The sequence below is a fragment of the Peromyscus leucopus genome, chromosome 10 (genome assembly GCF_004664715.2).
Source record: "Peromyscus leucopus breed LL Stock chromosome 10, UCI_PerLeu_2.1, whole genome shotgun sequence".
Lineage (NCBI taxonomy): Eukaryota > Metazoa > Chordata > Mammalia > Rodentia > Cricetidae > Peromyscus > Peromyscus leucopus.
The window spans coordinates 83,218,442-83,241,089 of NC_051071.1; the positions used below are offsets into that span (position 1 = coordinate 83,218,442).

The 22,648-nt window shown below is 40.1% G+C and overlaps 1 protein-coding gene across 1 annotated transcript in view; it reads right to left on the reverse strand.

The window, feature by feature from the left end:
- Prkg2 (protein kinase cGMP-dependent 2) overlaps positions 1 to 22,648 on the reverse strand; it is a 105,682-nt gene that overhangs the window by 45,641 nt on the left and 37,393 nt on the right. Inside the window, exons 4-9 of the mRNA XM_028873158.2 lie at positions 19,609 to 19,722; positions 18,926 to 19,031; positions 15,024 to 15,087; positions 7,786 to 7,863; positions 4,209 to 4,303; positions 751 to 819 (exon numbers count right to left, since the gene is read on the reverse strand). Of these exons, the coding sequence (XP_028728991.1) occupies positions 751 to 819; positions 4,209 to 4,303; positions 7,786 to 7,863; positions 15,024 to 15,087; positions 18,926 to 19,031; positions 19,609 to 19,722 (526 nt within the window). The remainder of the gene's footprint in view (positions 1 to 750; positions 820 to 4,208; positions 4,304 to 7,785; positions 7,864 to 15,023; positions 15,088 to 18,925; positions 19,032 to 19,608; positions 19,723 to 22,648) is intronic.

The following is a 22,648-nucleotide window of genomic DNA, read 5'->3' on the forward strand; positions in this document are numbered from 1 at the left end:
CAGTTTCGGTTTATGTGAATTGTTTTCTTTAGATTGATGACATAATCAGCGACTATTTAACTGATCAATGAGGGGTCCAAAGGGCCAGGTTAAAATGGGCTTTGAAGTAGGGGAGGGATAAAAAGTGAGTCTTATTTTTAAAAAGTAACCCAAGAATATCAATATTGATGCATATCATTAAAAATTACTACAGATGGCCGTGCCTCTCTGGAATGACAACTAGTTAAGTGACTATTTTATACTTCACAGGAAGATTCTGGGCTGGGGAGACGGCTCAACAGTTGGCAGAGCTTGCTGCTCTTGAAGAGGACTCATATTTGGTTCCCAGAACCCACATCAAGTGGATCATAACACCCTCTAATTCCAGCTCCGGAGATCTGAAGCTCTCTTCTGGTCTCCTTGGATACTCACACTCATGGCATACCCACAGACACATAAATAAATCCATGAAAGCACTAACAAACTGATTTCCCTGAAAGACACAGAATTTAAATCAGTCCATTGCTGATAATTATGTATCAACTTTGCACACAAAATATTTAGTCTGCCAGCATCTGCCACCACAGAGATGGATTCTGATCAGAAGGCCCTGTTCCTGCTCATGAATTTTAATAGATGCACTTGCAGCTGAGCATTGACCAGCATTTCCAAATGGTGATGAACGCGAATGTGAAAACAGAGGGATCGAGTAACAGAAGCCAAGTCTTTGAAGTAGCAGGTGCCTGAGTTCTCCAACATCAGAATACTCACTCTCGGTCTATCACGAGGCACGCGACATCATTTTCTTCAGCAATTATATTGGCTGATCTGACGTCATCACTGCAGATGAAGGAGAGAAGTCAGCTTTTACCACTATTAGAAACTAAAAGTCTGTTTTGTGAGGGAGCCTACGATTTTACGTGAATTCACAGCCACCAGCTAAACCATCCAAAGACAGCAGGGTTTTCAAATACTGTTGTACTTTATATTCAACCCTTTGCAAACTGATTTGAAATGTGTCCCAATAAAGGTTATGTCCACAAAGGACTCAGGAAAGGCGATTGTACAGGGAACACAGAAGAATCACCAACTGTGATGTGGAATCTCAGTGTGTGTTTTGTCACAGCCAGAATACAATAACTCTCCCCCATCAAAGAAGAATTACTAATGAACAAGGAGGCAGCACACAGAAACCAACTGACCAGAAAAATGTCCTGGGAAATGATCGAGTTAGTATCATATAGTAAATCGGTTTAAATGGAATCCAGGCACGTGTGTAGAGAGACATTTCAACAGATTAGCTGACTAATGAAACACTTTCAGGCCATGTAGGTAGGATGTAAAATGGATATTTTTTCCTCAGTAAAAATCTCTAAAATTAGTATCTGTGTTATAGGTGATGAAAAACCATAATGTAATTAGCACTGCTAACTTGCTTATGTGTAATGCAATGGAGACTTTTACCATGGCTGTCTTAGATATAATGAGTCATTATATATGAGCTGAAGGCAGTGGAATTGTCTAAGTCAAGAGTGATGGGTCATTTCCTCAGTGACCTTGACTTACATATTAATTTTCTCTTTCTACTCGTCATGAATTAGACAATAAATAAAGGCACATCCACATAGCGTCCAGTGCTCAGAGACTCGCATAGAGTAACCCAGGAGTGCCAATGAAATGCAGTCATCACAGGACAGCTCTGGACAATTTCATCAACAATAGCAATCGTGTAGATTCCTTCACATCTTCTTAGTGATAGGACAGAAAAGACTCAGGCAGCCATCTCTTGTAGGCCCCAGAAACCCCCTTTCTTTCTAGATGACCACTTTATGCAGTTTACAGTCTGTCCTCAGTTTGTAGGATTCCTACTAGGGGTATCTGTGAAAATAACTGAGCCTTGGGATCTTTTAGTCAGAGGCAAGACAGCTTTGGGTCAGTTAATACATGAAATTAAAAGCAGAGGCTGAGGCAGAGGCAGAGGAAGAGGTGGAGGTATGAGCAGAGGCAGAAATGGGGAAGAGAGAACCAAGCATAGACATGGACATGGGCATGACCTTGGGTTACGAGTTCAGAGCAAGAGAATAATTGAAGTTTTCACCTTACATGTCCACTTTATCATTGTCACAAAGATCATTCCTTACACACCCCATAACCACCACAGTTTCCCACGTGTGCATTCAAAGTAACTGTACATTAAGTGCCAAGGATTTATTTTTATAAATAAAATTCTGAAAGGACCCCTGAGACTATTTAATGTCATTTTGAAAACATATAAAATAGAAACAAGACTGAGCCACAGTCAGCAGCCCTAAAAAACAGGATCATAAAAATGTGCAAAAAAAGGAGAAACATTTGTATTACTATTTCCTTCCTATTCATTTTATCTTTGTGCTTTCAGAAGCTTTGGGGAGTTGGCTGTCTATGTTAAATATAAATTTTCATATTTCCTATAGGAAAAGAACTACACTTGACTAGCTGCAGCAGACAGCACAAATTCGTTCAGGCCCTGCAAAACCAGATAGCATATGGGTTCTCAAGAGCTGCTTAATATCTCTCCTGCATTATAGGGTCTTGTGAATCTTCAAGGTTTATTTGTTTTGCTTGAAAATTGGTAGAAAATAACCTGACAATATCAAGAACAAATACATAGAAGTCTTAGGTAATCATGATAGTGTAAAAAAAGATAATTTCCTTATTATTAAAGTGAGTTTATTACCAGCTGGGTAATAAGAAAGAAAAACTCAGCTTGTCTTTAAATTCTACTTTAAAATTTCTGACATAATAGCTAAAGCCCAATGTATTATGTTTTAGTACTTAGGCTTGCTTTGAAAAATAAAAGATGTATGAATTTTAGATAATCAAATATGTCTTTGGGTAATTTCAGAGCGCTTTGTCTTGGCACTATAATTATGCAGCCTGCCATACAAATCAGAAAACCTGGAGCTTCATAGGTGAAAGTTAAGAAAATGATAAAAGAGCAGAAATAACTCTTTTCTTCAAACATAAACTGGAAATAAAACCGTTTGCTGGTAATATAAAACCTAAGTGATTTCCTAAATAACTCCATATTATTCACTTAAAAACATATGTAACTCCAAAAATGTGTCTTTTTCTGAACTCTATTTCCTAGTTTATGAAACTATTTCTATTTAGGGAAATGAATTTCCCAAGATATGGGATTTGTTTGTTTGTTTGTTTGTTTGTGGAAGTTCCTTGAGCCACTTACTAGCTTTTAAAAATGCATTTTCATAATTTAGGTCAATAGTAAATAAACTTATACTTCAAAAGATAGAAAGGTCACAGAAATTTCAAATGCATTATATTGAGCTGACCCTAAAACTTGTAAATTGAGTTCACAAAAATTTTCTAAGAAGAGATTATTTTTGACATGAGGCTGTAAAGTCACCCGAGTATGAAAAGCTGTGACTTTTAAATTTTATTATAGTTACTTATTTATTCTGTGTGGTGGCTATTGTGTTCCCCCAAAATGTTGTGTACCTTAATAAACTTATCTGGGGTCAGAGAACAGAACAGGCAATAGATATAGAGGCCAGAAAATGGTGGCACTCACACCTTTAATCCTAGCCTTCTGGAGGCAGAGATCCACCTGGATGGAGTTCAAGGCCACATTGGAAACAGCCAGGCATGATGACTCACGCCTTTAATCCCAGGGAGTGATGGCAGAAAGCAGAAAGGTATATAAGACGTGAAAACCAGGAACTAGGCTGGTTAAGCTTTGAGGCTTTTGAGCAACAGTTCAGCTGAGATCCATTCGGATGAGAACTCAGAGGCTTCCAGTCTGAGGAAACAGGATCAGCTGAGGAACTGGTGAGGTGAGGAAGCTGTGGCTTGTTCTGCTTCTCTGATCTTCCAGCATTCACCCCAATACCTGGCCTCAGGTTTGATTTTATTAATAAGATCTTTAAGATGTCTGCTACAATTCTGTGTTGATGTGTGCCTGTACGTGTGTGTTTGCATGGCATGACACACATATGGAGGTCAGAGGACAATCTGGGGGAGTCAGTTGTCATTAGATTTGGTGGCAAGTGCCTCTGCCTACTGACCTGTCCTGCCAGTTCTCTTCACATTTGAATTAAAAAAAAAATTTTAGTAGGATAATATTGCAAACCATGGCAACATTCCAATTATTTTCTGGGCAAAATTAGTGTTTTGACATGGAAAACAGTCCAAGCCTTTTTTCTGAGCACTGTGTAAATCCACGGACTCACCTGATCAGAGCTTTTTCTCCAAAGTACTCCCCCTTCTGCAGGGTTTTAATCAACTGTGGCTGGTCGTGGCCTTCCGTGCTCTGTGTGACTTTCACCTAAACAAAGTAGAACAATTCAAAAGAGAGGTCAGAGTAAATGAGGGATCTGAGCACACACCCATCAGATTAACCCTGCAGAACCACCTGAAAGAGGGAAAAGAGGAGGCTGGGTCAGAGGCTGCATCACCATTACAGCCTTCATGCCATCACAGTGCTTATACTGTTACAGTGCTCACAGTCCTTATACTGTCACAGTGGTCACAGTCCTTATACTGTTACACTGGTCACAGTCCTTATACTGTTACAGTGGCCACAGTCCTTATACTGTTACAGTGGTCATGGTCCTTATACTGTTACAGTGGTCACGGTCCTTATACTGTTACAGAGGTCATGGTCCTTATACTGTTACAGTGGTCACAGTGCTTATACTGTTTCAGTGCTCACAGTCCTTATACTGTTACAGTGGCCACAGTCCTTATACTGTTACAGTGGTCACAGTCCTTATACTGTTACAGTGGTCACGGTCCTTATACTGTTACAGTGGTCATGGTCCTTATACTGTTACAGTGGTCACGGTCCTTATACTGTCACAGTGGCCACAGTCCTTATACTGTTACAGTGGTCACAGTCCTTATACTGTTACAGTGGCCACAGTCCTTATACTGTTACAGTGGTCACAGTCCTTATACTGTTACAGTGGTCACGGTCCTTATACTGTTACAGTGGCCACAGTCCTTATACTGTTACAGTGGCGACAGTCCTTATACTGTTACAGTGGCGACAGTCCTTATACTGTTACAGTGATCACAGTGCTTATACTGTTCCAGTGGCCACAGTCCTTATACTGTTACAGTGCTCACAGTCCTTATACTGTCACAGTGGTCACAGTCCTTATACTGTTTCAGTGCTCACAGTCCTTATACTGTTACAGTGGTCACAGTCCTTATACTGTTACAGTGATCACAGTGCTTATACTGTTCCAGTGGTCACAGTCCTTATACTGTCACAGTGGCCACAGTCCTTATACTGTTACAGTGCTCACAGTCCTTATACTGTTACAGTGGCCACAGTCCTTATACTGTTACAGTGGTCACAGTCCTTATACTGTTACAGTGGTCACGGTCCTTATACTGTTACAGTGGTCATGGTCCTTATACTGTTACAGTGGTCACAGTCCTTATACTGTTACAGTGGTCACGGTCCTTATACTGTTACAGTGGTCACAGTGCTTATACTGTCACAGTGGTCACAGTCCTTATACTGTTACAGTGGTCACGGTCCTTATACTGTTACAGTGGTCATGGTCCTTATACTGTTACAGTGGTCACAGTCCTTATACTGTTACAGTGGTCATGGTCCTTATACTGTTACAGTGGTCATGGTCCTTATACTGTTACAGTGGTCATGGTCCTTATACTGTTACAGTGGCCACGGTCCTTATACTGTTACAGTGGTCACGGTCCTTATACTGTTACAGTGGTCATGGTCCTTATACTGTTACAGTGGTCACGGTCCTTATACTGTTACAGTGGTCATGGTCCTTATACTGTTACAGTGGTCATGGTCCTTATACTGTTACAGTGGTCACGGTCCTTATACTGTTACAGTGGTCATGGTCCTTATACTGTTACAGTGGTCACGGTGCTTATACTGTTACAGTGGTCACGGTCCTTATACTGTTACAGTGGTCACGGTCCTTATACTGTTACAGTGGTCACAGTGCTTATACTGTCACAGTGGTCACAGTCCTTATACTGTTCCAGTGGTCACAGTGCTTATACTGTTCCAGTGGTCACGGTCCTTATACTGTTCCAGTGGTCACGGTCCTTATACTGTTCCAGTGGTCATAGTCCTTATACTGTTCCAGTGGTCACACTGTTGCAGTCCTTACACCTTTGCAGTCCTTACACTGCTGCACTCTGCTCTAGTTAAGGCAGGTGTCAGACAACCCTCTGTACCAGGAGAATTCTCCATCCAAATCACCTTTCAAAAATTAAATTTTGTTTTTGTTTATTTTTATTTTTTTTTTTGAGACAGGGTTTTCTGGTGTGTCCCTGGTTGTCCTGAAACTTGCTCTTTAGAGCAGGCTAGCCCCAAACTCAGAGATCTGCCTGCCTCTGCCTCCTAAGTGCTGGGATCAAACACATGTGTTGTTGGTTGTTTTCTTTTCTCTTTTGGGGCATCCACCACCCAGCTCCCAAATAAATCACACACAGAGGCTTATTATTACTTATAAATGTCTGGCCTTAGCTTGGCTTGTTGCTAGTCAGCTTTACTTAAATTATCCTGTTTATCTTTTGCCTCTGGGATTTTATCTTCCTCTATTCCTGTGTCCATACCTTTCTTTGTCTCTTACTCCGTGGATCGCTGTGTAGCTAGCTGGCTGGCCCCTAATGTCCTCCTTTCCTTGCTCTCTCATTCTTCCTCCTTCTTCTCCCAGATTTCTCTTTCTATTAATTCTTTCTATTAATTCTCTTTCTATTAATTTCTCCTTCTATTAATTCTGCCTGCGAGCCCCGCCTACCCTTTCTCCAGCCTTGCTATTGGCTGTTCAGTTCCTTATTAAGCCATCAGGTGTTTTAGACAGGCACAGTAACACAGCTTCATAGAGTTAAACAAATACAACACAAACAAAAGTAACGCATCTTAAGGTAATATTCCCGAACAGGGGCGCACCACCATATCTGCCTCCAAAGGTCAGTTTTTAAAATGTAAACCCAGTGATTCTTTTTGAGAGATCCTCAAAGCAGATAATCTGAGTCCTATAGGGACCTTTGTTGCTTCCAAAAGTCTAACAGAGTTGATAACTTAATCAAGAATAAGTTTAAGCATCAGTTTGAAGTCTCTCCATAGGTAGGCTATATCTTATAGACCTCTAAAACAATGCAATATGGTGGCTGGCCATTTCAAAGTAAAGCACAGGCAAGGAGAGTGAGGCCCAGAAACTGAAACATACAATATTCCCTATTTGAGCTAGGTTTATTCTAGTTAAATATGTTAATAACTGTTTCACAATGGCTAGAGTTTGTGATTGATGTTTATGAATGTCACAATGAGTAAATATTTTAAAACGATAACAATGCAATTTCTTTATTAGAAAAATTCTTTCAAAGGATAGATTTACTTGCTGAATTCATACTCCTAAACCGTGGGTCATATCTGTCATATAAAGACATTATTCCAGCCTTGTTCTTAGACGATTGGCTGATTGACAACCACATACTCATTCCTAAAAAGGGCCTTTAGAAATAAACCAGCCATTATAGACATCACACACAGTGAGGCTTCCATAGAAAATAGAGTAACCTGTGTGCAGTTACTGGCAAGCTACTTTGTCTACTGTGGGTCATCACAAGTGTTCTGTGCCCTCATCCCCAAACCCAGGCAGCCTCATAGAGAACACCTGAGGTCCTGTCAGAGATACCGCATCACTCTTTCAGTCAGAGGGCTTCTTCCATGGCAGTGCAGAACGCTGCTACATCCATGGCACACCAATCACAGCAGAAGTCTTTATGACTTAAGCTTTACTTAGCATTTACCTTTCCTTTTGCCAAAATGAAAAAGGTGCTTCCTTCCTCTCCTTCTCTGATGATGTAATCGCCTTTGTCATAGTATTCCTATAGGGATGAGAAATAAGCAGAACATCAGATCAAGTGGAGGTCTACGGCTGAAGGAGTAGAAAGAACTCTGTCTTTAAATGAGTGTGGATTGCCTGCAAGCTGTCTTGCTATTAATGCTGTGGCAAGAGTAAGGAGAGTGAGTTGCTTTACTGATCAGCAAGAAGATGTGTGCTTGCTCTTGTCTGTTCACTGAGAAACTTCACTTATTCAGTATTCAATGTCAGTTAAGGAGGGCAGAGGTATGATGAGAAGAGAGAGCAGGACAATGTCCAGGGATACAGTGTGACCTCACCTTTGGCTGGACTGCAATGTCTAGAAACTGTCTGAAGAGCGGGTCAAAGGTTCAGAAACAAGTGCATGATCGAATCATAACTTGAAAATACTCCTAATGAGTATAAGGAAAAGCATCCTTCACATCTAACTCTTTGGGGAGCAAACCTAGAAAGGAATCTGCATACAGAACAGGTCGCTCTGCCAGGGGCATTATTTCTAAAGAACTCTCAACACAAACGGTCCCAGAGACATCAGAACATACATGTGCAAATTCTGGGTTTAGTGTTGATGTATCCTCATGGAACTGCAAATGATCACGTTTTTTGTATTAATTTTTCTGTCTTTCCTGCATAGCTGTGTGATTTGAGAATTCTTGAGCAGGGAAAAGTAATGTATCACTCATTAGAGCACAGGAGAAAGCAGGTACCTTAGGACTTCCAGACAGATATCACCCCGCGTTGCCTTAATTTGATGTTGTCTCAAGTCAGAGAACTAAAATGGATTTCTTAATTATTTATACTAACAAAATGGGTTTGTTTAATTCTTTAAAACCGCAAAATTGACAACATAATTTCACTCGTTTGTTTCTTTCAGACTGGAAAATAAAGTCTAAACTAAACTACTTTAGAATGTCTGCCTTTCAACATATTCCTGATTATTTAGGCAAAATGATCAAAGTACAATAGGATAAATATTTATGGACTGAATATTACTCCTCATACCAATGAATACAACTTTAATTTTTTTATAGCAATGTATATACTTAGTAAGACATTTCAATGTCTCTTAGAAAGAACCATGAAATGAAAGGAACCAGATTCAAAGCCCAGCTCTACATGGAATTTCTTTTAAATGAATACATCAACTAAGACCTTCAAAGCTAGAGAAAGTCATTAGTCTTCTGCAGATGCTTAAACAAACAAGCACAAACCCAGCGGCTTTAAGCAGCGCCCTTTGGTTAGCGTCCTGCTTCTGGGAGTCAGAAAGCCCAAGGACAGAGTGGAGCAGCTAGGAGCTCTCTACTTGAGGTCCTTTGAGTTTGAGTCTGAGGCATTAGTAGGAACTGTATTCCATTCTGAAACCTCAAGGCAGGGATATCTGCTTTAAGTTCATTGTGATGGCTGACTGAATTCATTTGTGGGATGAGATGGCACTTCCTTCTTGGCTGTCAGTGGGGAGTCAGGTACCCCTGACATCTTAGAATCAGTCATGGCATGTAGGATTCCTATGCATGGAGTCATGCTGACTTCCACTTCCAATACAAAGTAGAACGGTTTACTCCTTTCAAGGGCTTCTGTAAATACATTCAGCTCATCTAGCCAGCCAGAGGTTGGGGCATGGGCATTTAGGGGTACAATTCTGCATATCTCCATAAGACAGTGTTTTCTGAAATACTGGGCACACCTTAAACATAGTACATGTTTATTAATAATTGATGCATGAAGGGAAAGGACAGTGGTATATGTTTCACTGTCACATCTCTGAACCTCAATTTCCACTTCACCAAAGTATGACTGCATATCAACTGCACCTAACAATCAATGTCTGAGGATGAAGCAGAAGTGTTCATGAAACGTGTGGTCCAACTTTTGGTACACGCCAGGTACCTGGTGACTGTTCATCCCTGTGAACAGACTGCAAACTGGCTCTCAGAGTCTTCCACAGGCATACGTGGCTACCCAAGGATGTGACACTTCTGCCATTAATTTAAGTCATATGGTTGGTTTATGTTGTAAAGAACCAGGCAAAGGTGGTGAGTCCCACTTCTGAGCCAAGCCCATAAGATGTTTCATGTGCGCCTCTTTAACTGTACGGCCTAGAAGGACCTTGAAAACCACCTGCTAAATGGAAATGGCCAAGTAGCTATCCGTTTCTGTTCCTGGAGGATGGAGTAGACCTCACTGAGAACATGCCCTTTGGACTGCTCTGTGAACAAGAGACGAATTCCATTTTACACAAACAATGAGGTTTTACACTCACTTCCCTTAGCCCAGCTCTTCATTTTTTTTCTCATTTCCTATTTTTCAGAAGTCTTCACTATAGAGAAATTCTGTTTCACAGTGGCAATAACTGTGACCCTTAAGGATGACCACAACCTTACAACCCAAGATGTCTTCCCTCTGTACCTAAGACACCAGACTCTCTCGGTAAAGGTGCAGTGTCCTATCAGATCACCTATGTCTGAGGATCTGTCCTCCACATCTCTTATCCCCACTCCAATCTCCATCTCCATCACCTACATGGAGCAGAAACATCACAAGAAGTTTCTGAAGGGCTATCAGACTGTGTTCTTCAACTATTACAAAACCCGTTATATGTGCAGAGGTGTGGCTTTAATTCCTGCCAGCCAGCTAAGTTCAAAGGGGACAAGCTTGAAAGGAGACATTGAAAAAGAGCCTTATGATTTCTTAAAGGGCAGCTCCCCCAGGGGAACCATCCCAGGGATGCTTCTTTGTCACCCAAAACCATGGAAGGCAGGCAAATAATACCTCCCAGTGTGTCGACAGTAACTCATAGATGAGGAAAGGCTGTGGAAACAGGTCAGACCAAAAATATATAGTGGCGAGTACTGGCTATGATGCTAGGCTGCCCAGTATTTGCCAACTGGGGAATGCAGGCAGTCAGGCCAGGGCAGCCACCGCAACCAAAAAGAGAAGTGCAAACAGTGTGGGGACTGTCCTGTGGTTACATCGCAAAGGGGTCCCTTAGAAGACCAAGACGCCATGGGCTCTGTCCTGCAGAGAGATGGTTCATTTTACATGTGTACTTGGTATACCCATAACGGTGCACACACATAGATACTTAATTAAGATCGAAACAGACTTTGAAACCGTGCCTACACTTCTACTTTGATTTTGCAAAACCATTTCACTAAATTGGTTTTATGAGCTAGTAACGATCTACTACCCATGGTCCGAAAAGGAATTTTTAAAGGAAGATGTCTAGAAGTCTGGAAAAGATACATCACATGTGAAAAATAAAAATAAAAATAAGGAAATCAATTTCAGGAGAGAGTAAGAAAAGATCAGAAGAAAACAGTGCAAATGGACAGCAGCCCCTAAAGACATTATTTCTTACTGTTAGGAGATACCCCTTTTGTGCTGATGAAGCAAAAGGCAATAAATTGAGTTCTATAAGAAAACATAAGAACAGGGAAGAAACTCCAGAGTAAAATCAAAGATAATCCCAGACCTCCTCAAAATCTAGAAATTGTGCTACAAATTTTCATTGCAAAAAGGTATTGATGACTGAAAGATGTAACACATATACATGCACACACATCCACATAAGCACACATGTATAACTCATTCTGTGACCATGAATCCCAACTTATTGTTTAAAAACCTGTTCATAGAGCTGGGGAGATAATGCAGTCAGCAAAGTGACTTTCTTACAGGCAGGAGTCCCTGAGTTTGAGCTCCAGCATCCATATTTTTGAAAGCTGGCTATGGGAGCATGTGCTTGTAACTCCAGCACTAGGGAGGAAAAGACAAGTGGATTCCCAGGGCTCACTGGCCTGCCAGCCTAGTCTAATCAAGTAAGTTCTGGCCGACGTGAAACCCTGTTCAAAAGAAAAGGGGGATGATGCCTAAGGGATGACACCCACGATTGTCCTCTGTCCCTTTATACATGCACACACACACATGCACACATACCCACACACTTGCCTGAACTACATATAACATGCATTTTGAAAAACAAGATTTAAAATGGAAATCTCTGGAATGAAGGAGCAGAGCGTGGCACATTCTACAAAACAGGTTTTCAGTCCCTTTTCACCCCCGACTCCCAGTGCTTCTCAAACTGAATTGAGCTTAAGGATCCCACTGGTGAAATTTTAGAACTGTGGCACTGGGATTCTTTACCAGTTTCTGATTCAGTGAGCACAGGACAGTACCTAGGAATCTGCCTTTCTGATGGGACCCCCTGGACTGGAAGAAGGACAAAGACATTCACACTAGTGTGCCGGAAGAAGGATAAAGACATTCACACTAGTGTGCCTCGCACAGCCCTGCCACGACTGGAGCTCTGTGAACGGTGCAGAGGTGGATAGATAGCAGAGTGGCAGTGCTGAGAGACTGGGTCAGGTTCCAGAGCTCTGCCTCAACCAGGCAAACCCCTGATTCATCTCTGTGTTAACTCAGGAGAACACAAATTAACACACATTTTCACTGTTGCCTGCGTGGAAGCAGCCGCTCTTCCGTCACCTGTCTTTTGCTTCCTGATCGCCCGGGGACAGGAGCCACATAAGAATCTTCATCATCCACTGTTGCCACCACTCCAAACCTACACCCTGCTTTATGGCTGTCATTAGCCGAGTCCTAAAGCCTAGCAGTGACTCTGTGTGTGCTGTTATCCCCCCAACTCGTGCTCCGGGCAGAACAGGAGCAGAGGCTTCCAGAAGATGGCTGTCTTGCAAACGAAATTCTCTGGGGGACCTGTGCTCAAGAAAGCTGATGGAAAACTGAACTATCAGAGCCAAATATTTGGTGTAGGAATTCAGCAGTCTGTGTCTTAAACACATAGGATCTGAATGAAAAAAGGAGGACACGACTGCTCATGGCTGAGGTTGAGAAGGGTTTTATTATAGATGTGAGGGAGAGTACAGCCAGCCAGAGGTTCTGGAAGAGTCCAGAGCAGGGAGAGAAAGAAGCACACCAGCAGACTGAGCAGGCCCATGGGGGGAGGGGGGCGGGGTACCAGAGAGTTAGAGGAAGAGAAGAGAGAGGGGCAAGAGAGGGGACCGGGAGCCAAGAGCAGGGGAGAAAGGGAGAAAAGAAACAGAATAAGGACCAAGAGAGCCAGTTGCTGAAATGGCGGGGTTATAAGGAATGAGAAGCTGGGCTACCGAGTTTTAGTGTAGGGAGCTGGGTGAGAAGAGCAGAGAAGAGCCACAGATATTGAGTGAGCCCACCGGCCAGTGTGCTTTGGGATGCTAATAGGCAGCATAGTTCGTGGTTTGTCCTGAGTTTCTTTGGAACCTGACAGGATCCACTGCTTGGTGTGTGTGGAGGGGTGAAGGGGGGTGGGGACACAGATAGGATGACTCAGAACCCTTCTCTTCACCTTTCTCCCCATACACAAAAGAAGAAAAGCTTTCCCACCAAGCTCTAAGCAGCATTTCAGACACTTTCTGTTTTCTCAACGACTGTGGGTCTCAGGACACAGGCTCTGAGAACTCAGTAGTTGCTCTGTCATACCCCCCTGCTCTGGGGGCTGACTGTGGTCAGGACCCTGTTGATGCATCAGGAGTGGAGCTTTGCTGGTAAATTATGTGCTTTTCTTAGAACTAAACAGATCCCATTACGCTGTTGCTAATCACTTCCGCATCCGAGAATTTTCACACATTACAGAGACACATTTGTTTGTCAGGTAGAATAAAGAGCCCTTTATAAGTAGTGCTGCTGTCTGCAGATGCTGAAGTGTAACCAGGCTTTCCCAGAGTGTTTTAAAAGATGAAGCTTACAAACTTGAATTGTGTGCTAATTAATAATTCGAGACAGCCATCTATGTATCCCGTAGCTGTTGCTTATGGTCACTATAAATATGTCTAAATGACCATTTATTTTTAATGGCATCAAGTTCTAATATTTGCTATCAGCATGACATTCCCCTCTCATGAATCCCTTCTATTAGTAGCATATTTAAAACAGATTTCTTTTGGTTAACAACAACAAAAAATATGTATATTATAGTGCCTTTCTGGCCTGAAAAGAAAAACACCCTGAGAAATTGGGATGAATTATTAATTTGTAACATCTGTGATTGGTTTATGTTACAGTGAGAAAATCCCAAAGGGATACAGACTACACAGGCTTGTTGAAGTTGGCTTCATATCCGAAACCCCAGGGGACAGGAGGCAAGGCGTGGTGTCCCCATAGCTGGTCCTTGATAAACTATTGGATGTTCCATGACTACATGTTTAAACATTACTGATGTCCCTTAGGTTTAGGATAAAATGGTCGCCTCTTCCTTCTCAGCAAATAGGAGTTTGCATTGTTTGTTATGATTGACAGGGGCATGAGTCTATCAGCAAGCAGACAGGCTGAGCTTTCTACTGTTCCTACTGAAAGCAACTCTGTGCAAGCGTCACATCCAGCTATGATACTGCCACCAACCCCTGCCTCCTCTTAACTTCAGAAAAGTTGTGTTGGTTTCAGTGAAATGGACCCCCAAGAAAGGAAGAGGGTCCATTTGCTTTGAATTGTAATCTCTGAAATCTGAAGAGGTTTTCATAAACTAGTATCATTAAAAACCAAGGGACACTTATAAAAGCATATAGGATTGACAAGTCTTAGACTAAAACCAGCCATCTGTGGATGCCAGGAATAAGCTTTTGAACACTTTCCAATCTGCCAATTGCCTCTAGATATTGAAGTAGGTAAGAGTGCAAGCTCTTCCAAAGTGTTTCCAGGGCCCAGAATGCTGAGTATAGCACGCTGCATGGCCTGGCTGCAGACACCTCCCCCACAGCCCCAGCATGCCCTTTTTGTACCCTGTTTCCTAATTATGCCTCACTGATTCCTTTATATTATGAAACTCTGCAAGGGATTGTGATGTTAATTGGAGAAAATCAAATGCCTCTTGAGTACGGCAGATTAGTTGTATAAAATGTACTAAAAAGATTAAAATATGTAAATCAAATTTCACTTTACACATGCAAATCCAATTTCTTTTTGCAAGTTCCAAGGCTATCTAACCCTTGCTGGTCCCCTAATTCAGTGTGAGTTGGCCCAAGGTTTCTCACAATCTAAAACAGCTCCTGGTCTCTGTGGTTTAGTCTTTTGCAATCTTTTCCTCTTTTTTTCATTTACAGTACTAACAGTATGACTAGATTCTAAAATCTTCTAATGATATTTATTTTTTACTTTAAAATTTCTTACCACTTCCAAACAGTCAATGATCTTGGTTAGTTTATCTTCAGGTAAGTTCTTCAGCAAGGAAACACTTCAAAATTAAAAAGAAATCTTAAATTAATTATCTTTTTTAAATTAAGAATTTTTCTGAGATACATTTTCACTATGTAGTCCAGGCTACCCCTGAACTCACGATCCTCCTGCCTCAGCCTTGTAAGCACTGGGATGACAGGCGTGTAACACCACACCCAGCTTTTACTTAATTATGTCTTGGGGGAAAAAACCCATTATTTCATACAGACACTAAATTTTTACATTCACTTACTGTTATAATGCAATGCACTTCAGTTTTTCCAAAGCATTTAAATACTGAAAACACATAAATAACAGAATTTCTTGACAATTGGAAATTGTTCATATGTACTATACTATTCCAGGAATTTGTCGTAGGTGTAAAATTGAAGGCACCAAGATCCTCCAAAGGGGACAGTCACATCCTGCCTACTGGAGAGGGAACCAATGCACATTTGGGTTGGTTTTCTGAGTGACTCACATTTGGAAAAGTGTTTTCTCCCCTTCCTCATGTCTCTTAGAGCCTGGGTGAGTAGCTCTATTCAAGGTGAAGGGTTAGAATTTCATCCAAATCCTTGTAAAATTAAGTAAAGACTGAACCTATGGGGATGTGGAAATTACCAATGACATACTCTTTGATTATTGATCTTACTGTTCTGTCTTTTTAAGTCAATGTTTCCAGAGGTAGGTAACAGTGAAATATAATACTAAAACCCATTATTTTAAAAAATCAGAAATTTCCCTCAGTATGATTAACGAATCTATGACTAAACTGTTTTATTAAAGCAATTTCTTTCTATTTTACACATTTTTGAGGCTATCGATATAATTTCTATAAAAGAACTATTTCTTTTTTTTAACCATCTATCATTTGACATGCTTACAGGAAAAATTATGCTATTCCCAAAATGCATGAGTAGATCTTGTGAAGGCAGGGAGCTCTAGGCAGACTCTTGCACACACAAAGCAGGCAGCATTAGGATAGGAGACGGCTGTAAGAATGCCTGCATTGGTGGATTGAATTTCAAAACACCAAAATGAGCCCCAGCTGGAGAACAGATGAATGCACGGTGATAGGTAGAGAGCTAATGGGTTGCAAACACAACACCATTCTTATCAAGTTCAAAATGGGTTAAATCAAGCCATAAGCAAAATTACAAAGAATACCAAGGGACCCATTAACCACTAAACTTCCAAAAGCAGCCTATACCTGAAAGGAGGAGGGGCAGACGTCTGTGATGATGTCAGAGCCCACAGGCACTTTGGGGCCATCCCTAACTTCATGGATACTTTTTATTATTATTTGTTCATTTAAATTTATTTTAACTGAAATATATATATAAAATTGGACACCTTTATAGGGTACTTTCCCATGTTTCTATGCACGTATATATTTTACAATGTTTAAATGTGATTAAACACATATTTCTCCAAAAATTTATCATTTTCTTAAGGTTAAAAACATTCAGAATTTTTCCCCTAAGATTTTAAGAATATACATTACGTTGTTATTATGGTGCAATATCATAACTTCTTACTCCTGTTCACCTCTAATTTAGAACCCACTGGTCAACTGTTTTTCATCCCTCTTCCCCCTTACTGTTTTAAGCATCTGGAAAGCACCATTCTGCTATTCAGTTCTACACGGTGAACTTTCCCAGAGTCTACATATGAGTGAGACTGTGCCGTATTTGTCTGTCTATGCCTATCCTGTTTCACCAACACCACAGGCTCCACTTTGAGTCAAGTCATCCCAAATAACAAGTTTTAATCTTTTTATGTTTAAATATTGTTCCATTATACATGAACTACATTTTCCTCATCCATTCATGGGCTGGTGGTCAATTAGATGATATCCATTTCATGACTATTCTGGAGGGTGCTGCAAAGAACATGGAGACACAGATGTCTCCTCTAACATATGGATCTCATTTCCTTTGAATGCATTCCTAGTAAAGGGGTTGTTAGCATTATGAGGTTTTGTGATTTACATATATATATATATATATATATGTAATATATATATGTTATATATATATATATATTACAAGCCTTGTATTTTACACGCCATATTTAAAAACTGTACATATAAAAAAAGAGTTTATTATATATGATGAGACAAAGAAAACTGCATTTCTCTAGAGTGGTACCTCCCTGTTGAGACAGCAAAGGCAAATTGAACTCAATTTCCACATGCTTATGAAAGTTTTCCTTCTGGTCCAAACTGAGATCTATGAACAGAAAGCCTGTCACCCTTGGGATTGGTAGGTAAACAGATGAGGAGAAATCTAGTTCATCTCTCCTCTGGGGGGACAGAGGTCAGGTTTATCTTGTTTACCACTGAATCAACCATGTTTGATGTCTACAAATATTTGTTGAATGAATGAATAATGAATAAACAAACGAACGAACAAACAAATGAATGAATGAAATAACAAAAAGGAAGATGGAAAAAAGGAATATCTACTAGTAGGTTCTTTGGCCTCCTTCAACTCAGGCAAAGCTCTAAGGGGATTGTTGCTCTGCAGTAATTCAGGTTTTGTCTCAGATAATCAACTACATCCTGTAGCCACTGGTTTATTCATGTATCCCTTTTTTTTAACCTCATGCATAAGTGGGCCTTATTTACTTCAAATGTTTATCTGTGACATTCAGCTGTAGAACTTTAAGATCACCTATATTTAGGTAGATCCCACCACATGTCAGCTAAGGTACACAATACCTGGAGATAAGACACCTGCTTGTCCTTACTGCAACAGGAGTCACTGTTGCCTCTTGGAAGGCGTGGCAGAGAGGTGCTCTAGAAGAACCTGCATGCTGGCTATGTTCTGCTAATTATCTGTGTGCTCCTGTGGTACCGCTGAGTCCTTACTAAACACTAAGGCACATTCAGACCTAACAGAACTGGCTTTCCAGGCTGGCTATGGAAGATCAAATTAGTAGACTATACTTGGGAAAAACTTGAAATTTACTTTTGGAAGTCACACGATTCATAATTATCATTACCACTTATCCTAAGTACATTTCATCACATGATGTGTTCCAAATTCAGAGGCTATCAAAACTCTCACACATGATCTAAAACAGGTGTACATGGGGAATATACACTCTCAAAAAGAGTTCTCTCTTCCAGCTCACTTTTAAAGTTATACAGACATGTGGTTCCCTATAAATGGATTCACTCATGATGCCAAGGTACAGAACGTTTTACAAAATGATCTGTCCTGGTACCCATGTATAGTACCCTTAATATTCCCATTGGCCTGATGAGATGGCTTGGGGTATAAAGGGGCTTGAGCCAGGCCTGGTCATTTGAGTTTGATCCCATGGAAGTACATGATAGAAGGAAAGAATCAGCTCTTGGAAGTTGTCCTCTGACTTCCACACGTGTGATGTGGCACACCTGTCAGTGTGTGTGTGCCCACACCTGCACATACACACACATAAACAAATAAACAAACAAATAAATAAATAAATAAAAATGTAATAATAATAACTAAAATTAATATTAGAAGAATTAAAATTTTGCTGTACTCTCTCAGATCATAAATGTTTTTCAAAGCCCAGTAAGCAAACTCAGGTGAATTTTTCAGGCATTTTTGCATATTTTTATGCTATGGCTCCTTCAATACAGAAGTAGAAGGAATAGCAGGAAAATAACTCAGAACATCAGCTAATAGGAAGCAAATATAATTTGGGGTATCTGTTGCCATTTACTGTAAGGGAATTCTTTTGCTTCTTGCTTTAATAATATAGAAACTGCTTGAATTGGGGAAAACTGTTAGGGAAATCATTATTCTGGCAAAAATCAACCTGTCCACACAATGGCTGCACTTCCCCCATATGGTTACTCTTACCTTCTGAGGAAGTTTCTGTACTCCTCATCCCTGGCTTGGGCTGTTCTCCTCATAATGTTCTGGAAAACCTCTCTGTCGAGTGCCCAAGTTTTAACATTGGTAATAGCTTGAGAAAATAATACAACAGTGTTTAGCATCAGAGAAAGAAACACTCCAAAAATGTCAGCCAGTGACGATATGTTTATTAGAAATGTATTATTTAAACATGCAAGTGAGAGGAAATAATGAAAGAGTGGGTAATTTTATGCCACTTCGGCTTTGAAACCTACCAGGATTTGGAAGAGGGTAGCAGACCATTTCTTTTCTGATTATGTTTTGGGTAGGATGATTCTTCAATGGTTTGCAAATTCCAGTTATACACCACACCCACAGGGTGTGTTCCTGTACCTGATCCAATCACTAAAGAGTTCATAAGCAGGTAAATGGAAGTTAAAAGTGTTGTGTGCACAAGGGTGTGAATGTGCATCTTTTGGAGATGTTTAGACACTGCTACCTAAGAGTCAATCCCCAGGCTAGGGAAAGTTCTTCTTAACTCAAATTATTCAGATAAAAGCTCACATACACATCTTTTTACTGCAATTGTATTTTTATGAACAAGAGTATATGGGGCAAAGTGCCATAAGCTTGGCTTAGGAGACAACCTTCGATGCAGTGGTGATTCCAAGCAGCTTTTCTCTGCTTACCTTTCACAGAGGCGGTCCGTGTACAGTTGTACAAAATCGCCAGTTCCCCAAATGTGGTCCACATTGGGATGGACGACAGCAACTTCTCTCCTTGGAACACCTCTAGTCTACCCTCTATCAAGTAGAATTTAAGAAAAACACAAATCATCAAAATCTGTCTTGGTTCCATAGGAAAAAAATAACCAGAAATCATACAACATTTAGTTAAGCTACTTAGGAATCTGATTATATCAGGGTGGTTAAAAGATCCAGCCTGAAATCAAACCTGCCATTTACTCACATTGGGCAGTTTTCCATCATGGATGGTGGGGAGAATCACATATATGTCATGCACTTATCAGGAGAATTAAATGTTAATACATGTAGGAAACTTAAAACAATAGATAGCACAGGCTAACTGTTATGTAAATACTAACAATATTCATTCTGCCCTATGAAAAAATGTAACCATTTTTCCCTTACTAGGAGCCCAACAATCAGTATGTCTTGAAACACTGAACAGCTGTTGCCGTGAGGGCAGGAAAACTTATCAGAGCCATGATGCCCTGGCTGTCAGGTCAAGCTACCCAGTTCTCCATCTGGGTTGCATTCGTTGTTGACTGTATAACTTTGGCTAAGTCACTTCATGGCTCTCTGCTGCTGAACCTCCCATTCTGGCCCATGTCTCTACCTACACAAAGCCGGGGCAGAAAAAACAGAGCACCGAACAAACTTCCTACAGTTGTTTTGTCCTGGAAACCCTCTTTTTTTTTTTCCTCTTCAAATGAAATTTTGTTAAAAAAAAAAAAAAAACATAAGCAAAAACAAAAACATCTACATTTTTGAAGGAAGAAAAATGGGGAAGCAATGTCAGCCTTTCTTTCTCCTGCTACCAAATAGCTTGGGTCACTATGTCATCCACTCATTTCAACAAACCTGATATGAGAATTGACATTGTTCTGGGAACCATTACAAGTGCCAGACAAGAGAAACAAAGATGTTTGCTAGGTTAAAACTACATTCTAGCAAGGAAAAAAAAACTTTTCTTTTGGTTCTAAATTCCACAGATTAGATATGCAGTTTAATAATTTCTTATTACAGCTAATTCTAACTCCATCGAAACCACTTAGTGGTGCTCTCCAGTTGATATCCTGAATCTTAGTGCTTGTCAAGGTTCTTTTCTTAATTGGTTATGGCTCATGGGATTTGAATAATACCGAAGAATTATATGGAATATCAAGAGTTCAAGCTAACTATGCTGTACTATTTGATATTCATGCTATATTTTATAAAGGAGAGAACTTTAATTATCAAATTAATTTGCTCGGGCAGATAATTAAGCCAGGCAGTTCAATCCTTAGATGCCACAATAATTAATTCAAATAATTTTCACTTCCGTGTGGGCTGTATGCCTGGTCTCAATGGCGGCAGTAATGCCTCTCTCCAAACCTTTCATCAGAATTACTGGCAAGGAACAAGATGGGCTGGCGTGAGATTCTTGTCCTCTCTTAGTAGGTTCCATAAATATTTGTTGACTTAATGACCTATCTTCTCCTGCCAGAATACTCTTGTGTTGCTAAAACAGATGGGAAACAGCCAAGAAAAGAGTTGTAAGAAGAAAGTATTACTGTGGGTCATCTATCCCTGTAAGAATCGAAGGCTGTCTAAATTAAGACTATAACTCACTACAAGAGTAGAAAAATTGCTTGGGAATGGCAGACTCATTTTGAAGTTGCCTTTAAAGATTATCTGACAAATAAAACAAATAATTACAAAAACTGATAGTCTTCTAGAATTAAAATACAAAGGAAGAATCTGTGGCATATTACAAACAGGACAATACAAGTCCATTAACTTGCTTAGATAGGCAACTTTTAAGGCCACAGGAAACAGAAAAAGCAATGTTGCTTGATTGCTTAGATGATCGGGAACCCACTGCTAGGTAGAAGTTCACATCATCAACTAGGCTGCCACACCACCTAGGTAAGGAAGTGCAATTTTCTTCCCTAAGACTCAAAAAGTTGAGGCAACTCACAATTTTACATGAAATTTAATGATCTCAATCCCTATCCAAGTAATTTCTTGCTTCTTTATATTTAAAAATTAGCAACCATTTAAAAATCCATAGGTACTATCTCCCAGGCATGAGTGTTCAATTGATCACAGAGAATGGGAACTAAACGGCTTTAAAAACACCAGTTTAATTAGTATGGCATTTGATTTGATTTGTTAGAAAGAAATCTAACTTATCCTTTGAAATCATTGGCCTGCAATCAACGTGATTTTCAAAGCTATGAAAACAAACTCTCCTTGGACCATTGTCAGAAGTGTTGACATAAGCAACCACACTTGGAAGGAAACTTTTCAGTAACTGAAAGTATGGAGCTTCAGGTCAGATTTTTCTGTCTGCTTTACACTTACCACTTACAGGCACTGAGACTTGGCTATGTGATTTAACCTCTGGGGGGATTGTCTCCACTGATAACATTGAGAGACATTGTGCTTGTTCTTAGAGGATAGGTAAGAAATGAAATGAGAGATCTCTATCAAGTGTTTAATGGGATACGAGATACATACAACATCCTAGATAAACATCAGCCACTGTCATAATCACATCACCAATATCCTCATCCTATGAAGTCCATCTGTTTATTGTCTACAAATGGAGCAACTTGGTTTTGGTTTCATAATGTTTCAAAAATGCCAAAATAGAACACTGATGCCAAAATACTCAATAAAATATTGGCAGACAAATTCCAAGAACACATCAAGAAGATTATACACCATGGTCAAGTGGGCTTCATCCCAGAGATGCAGGGGGGGGATGTTCAACATATGAGAATCTGTTAATGTAATCTACCATATAAACAAATTGAAAGAAAAAAAAGAACATGATCATCTCATTAGATACTGAAAAAGCCTTTGACAAAATCCAACACCCCTTCATGAAAAAAGTATTGGAGAAATCAGGGATACAAGGAACATACCTAAATATAATAAAGACAATTTATAGCAAGCCAACAGCCAACATCAAATTAAATGGTAAGAAACTCACTAAAAT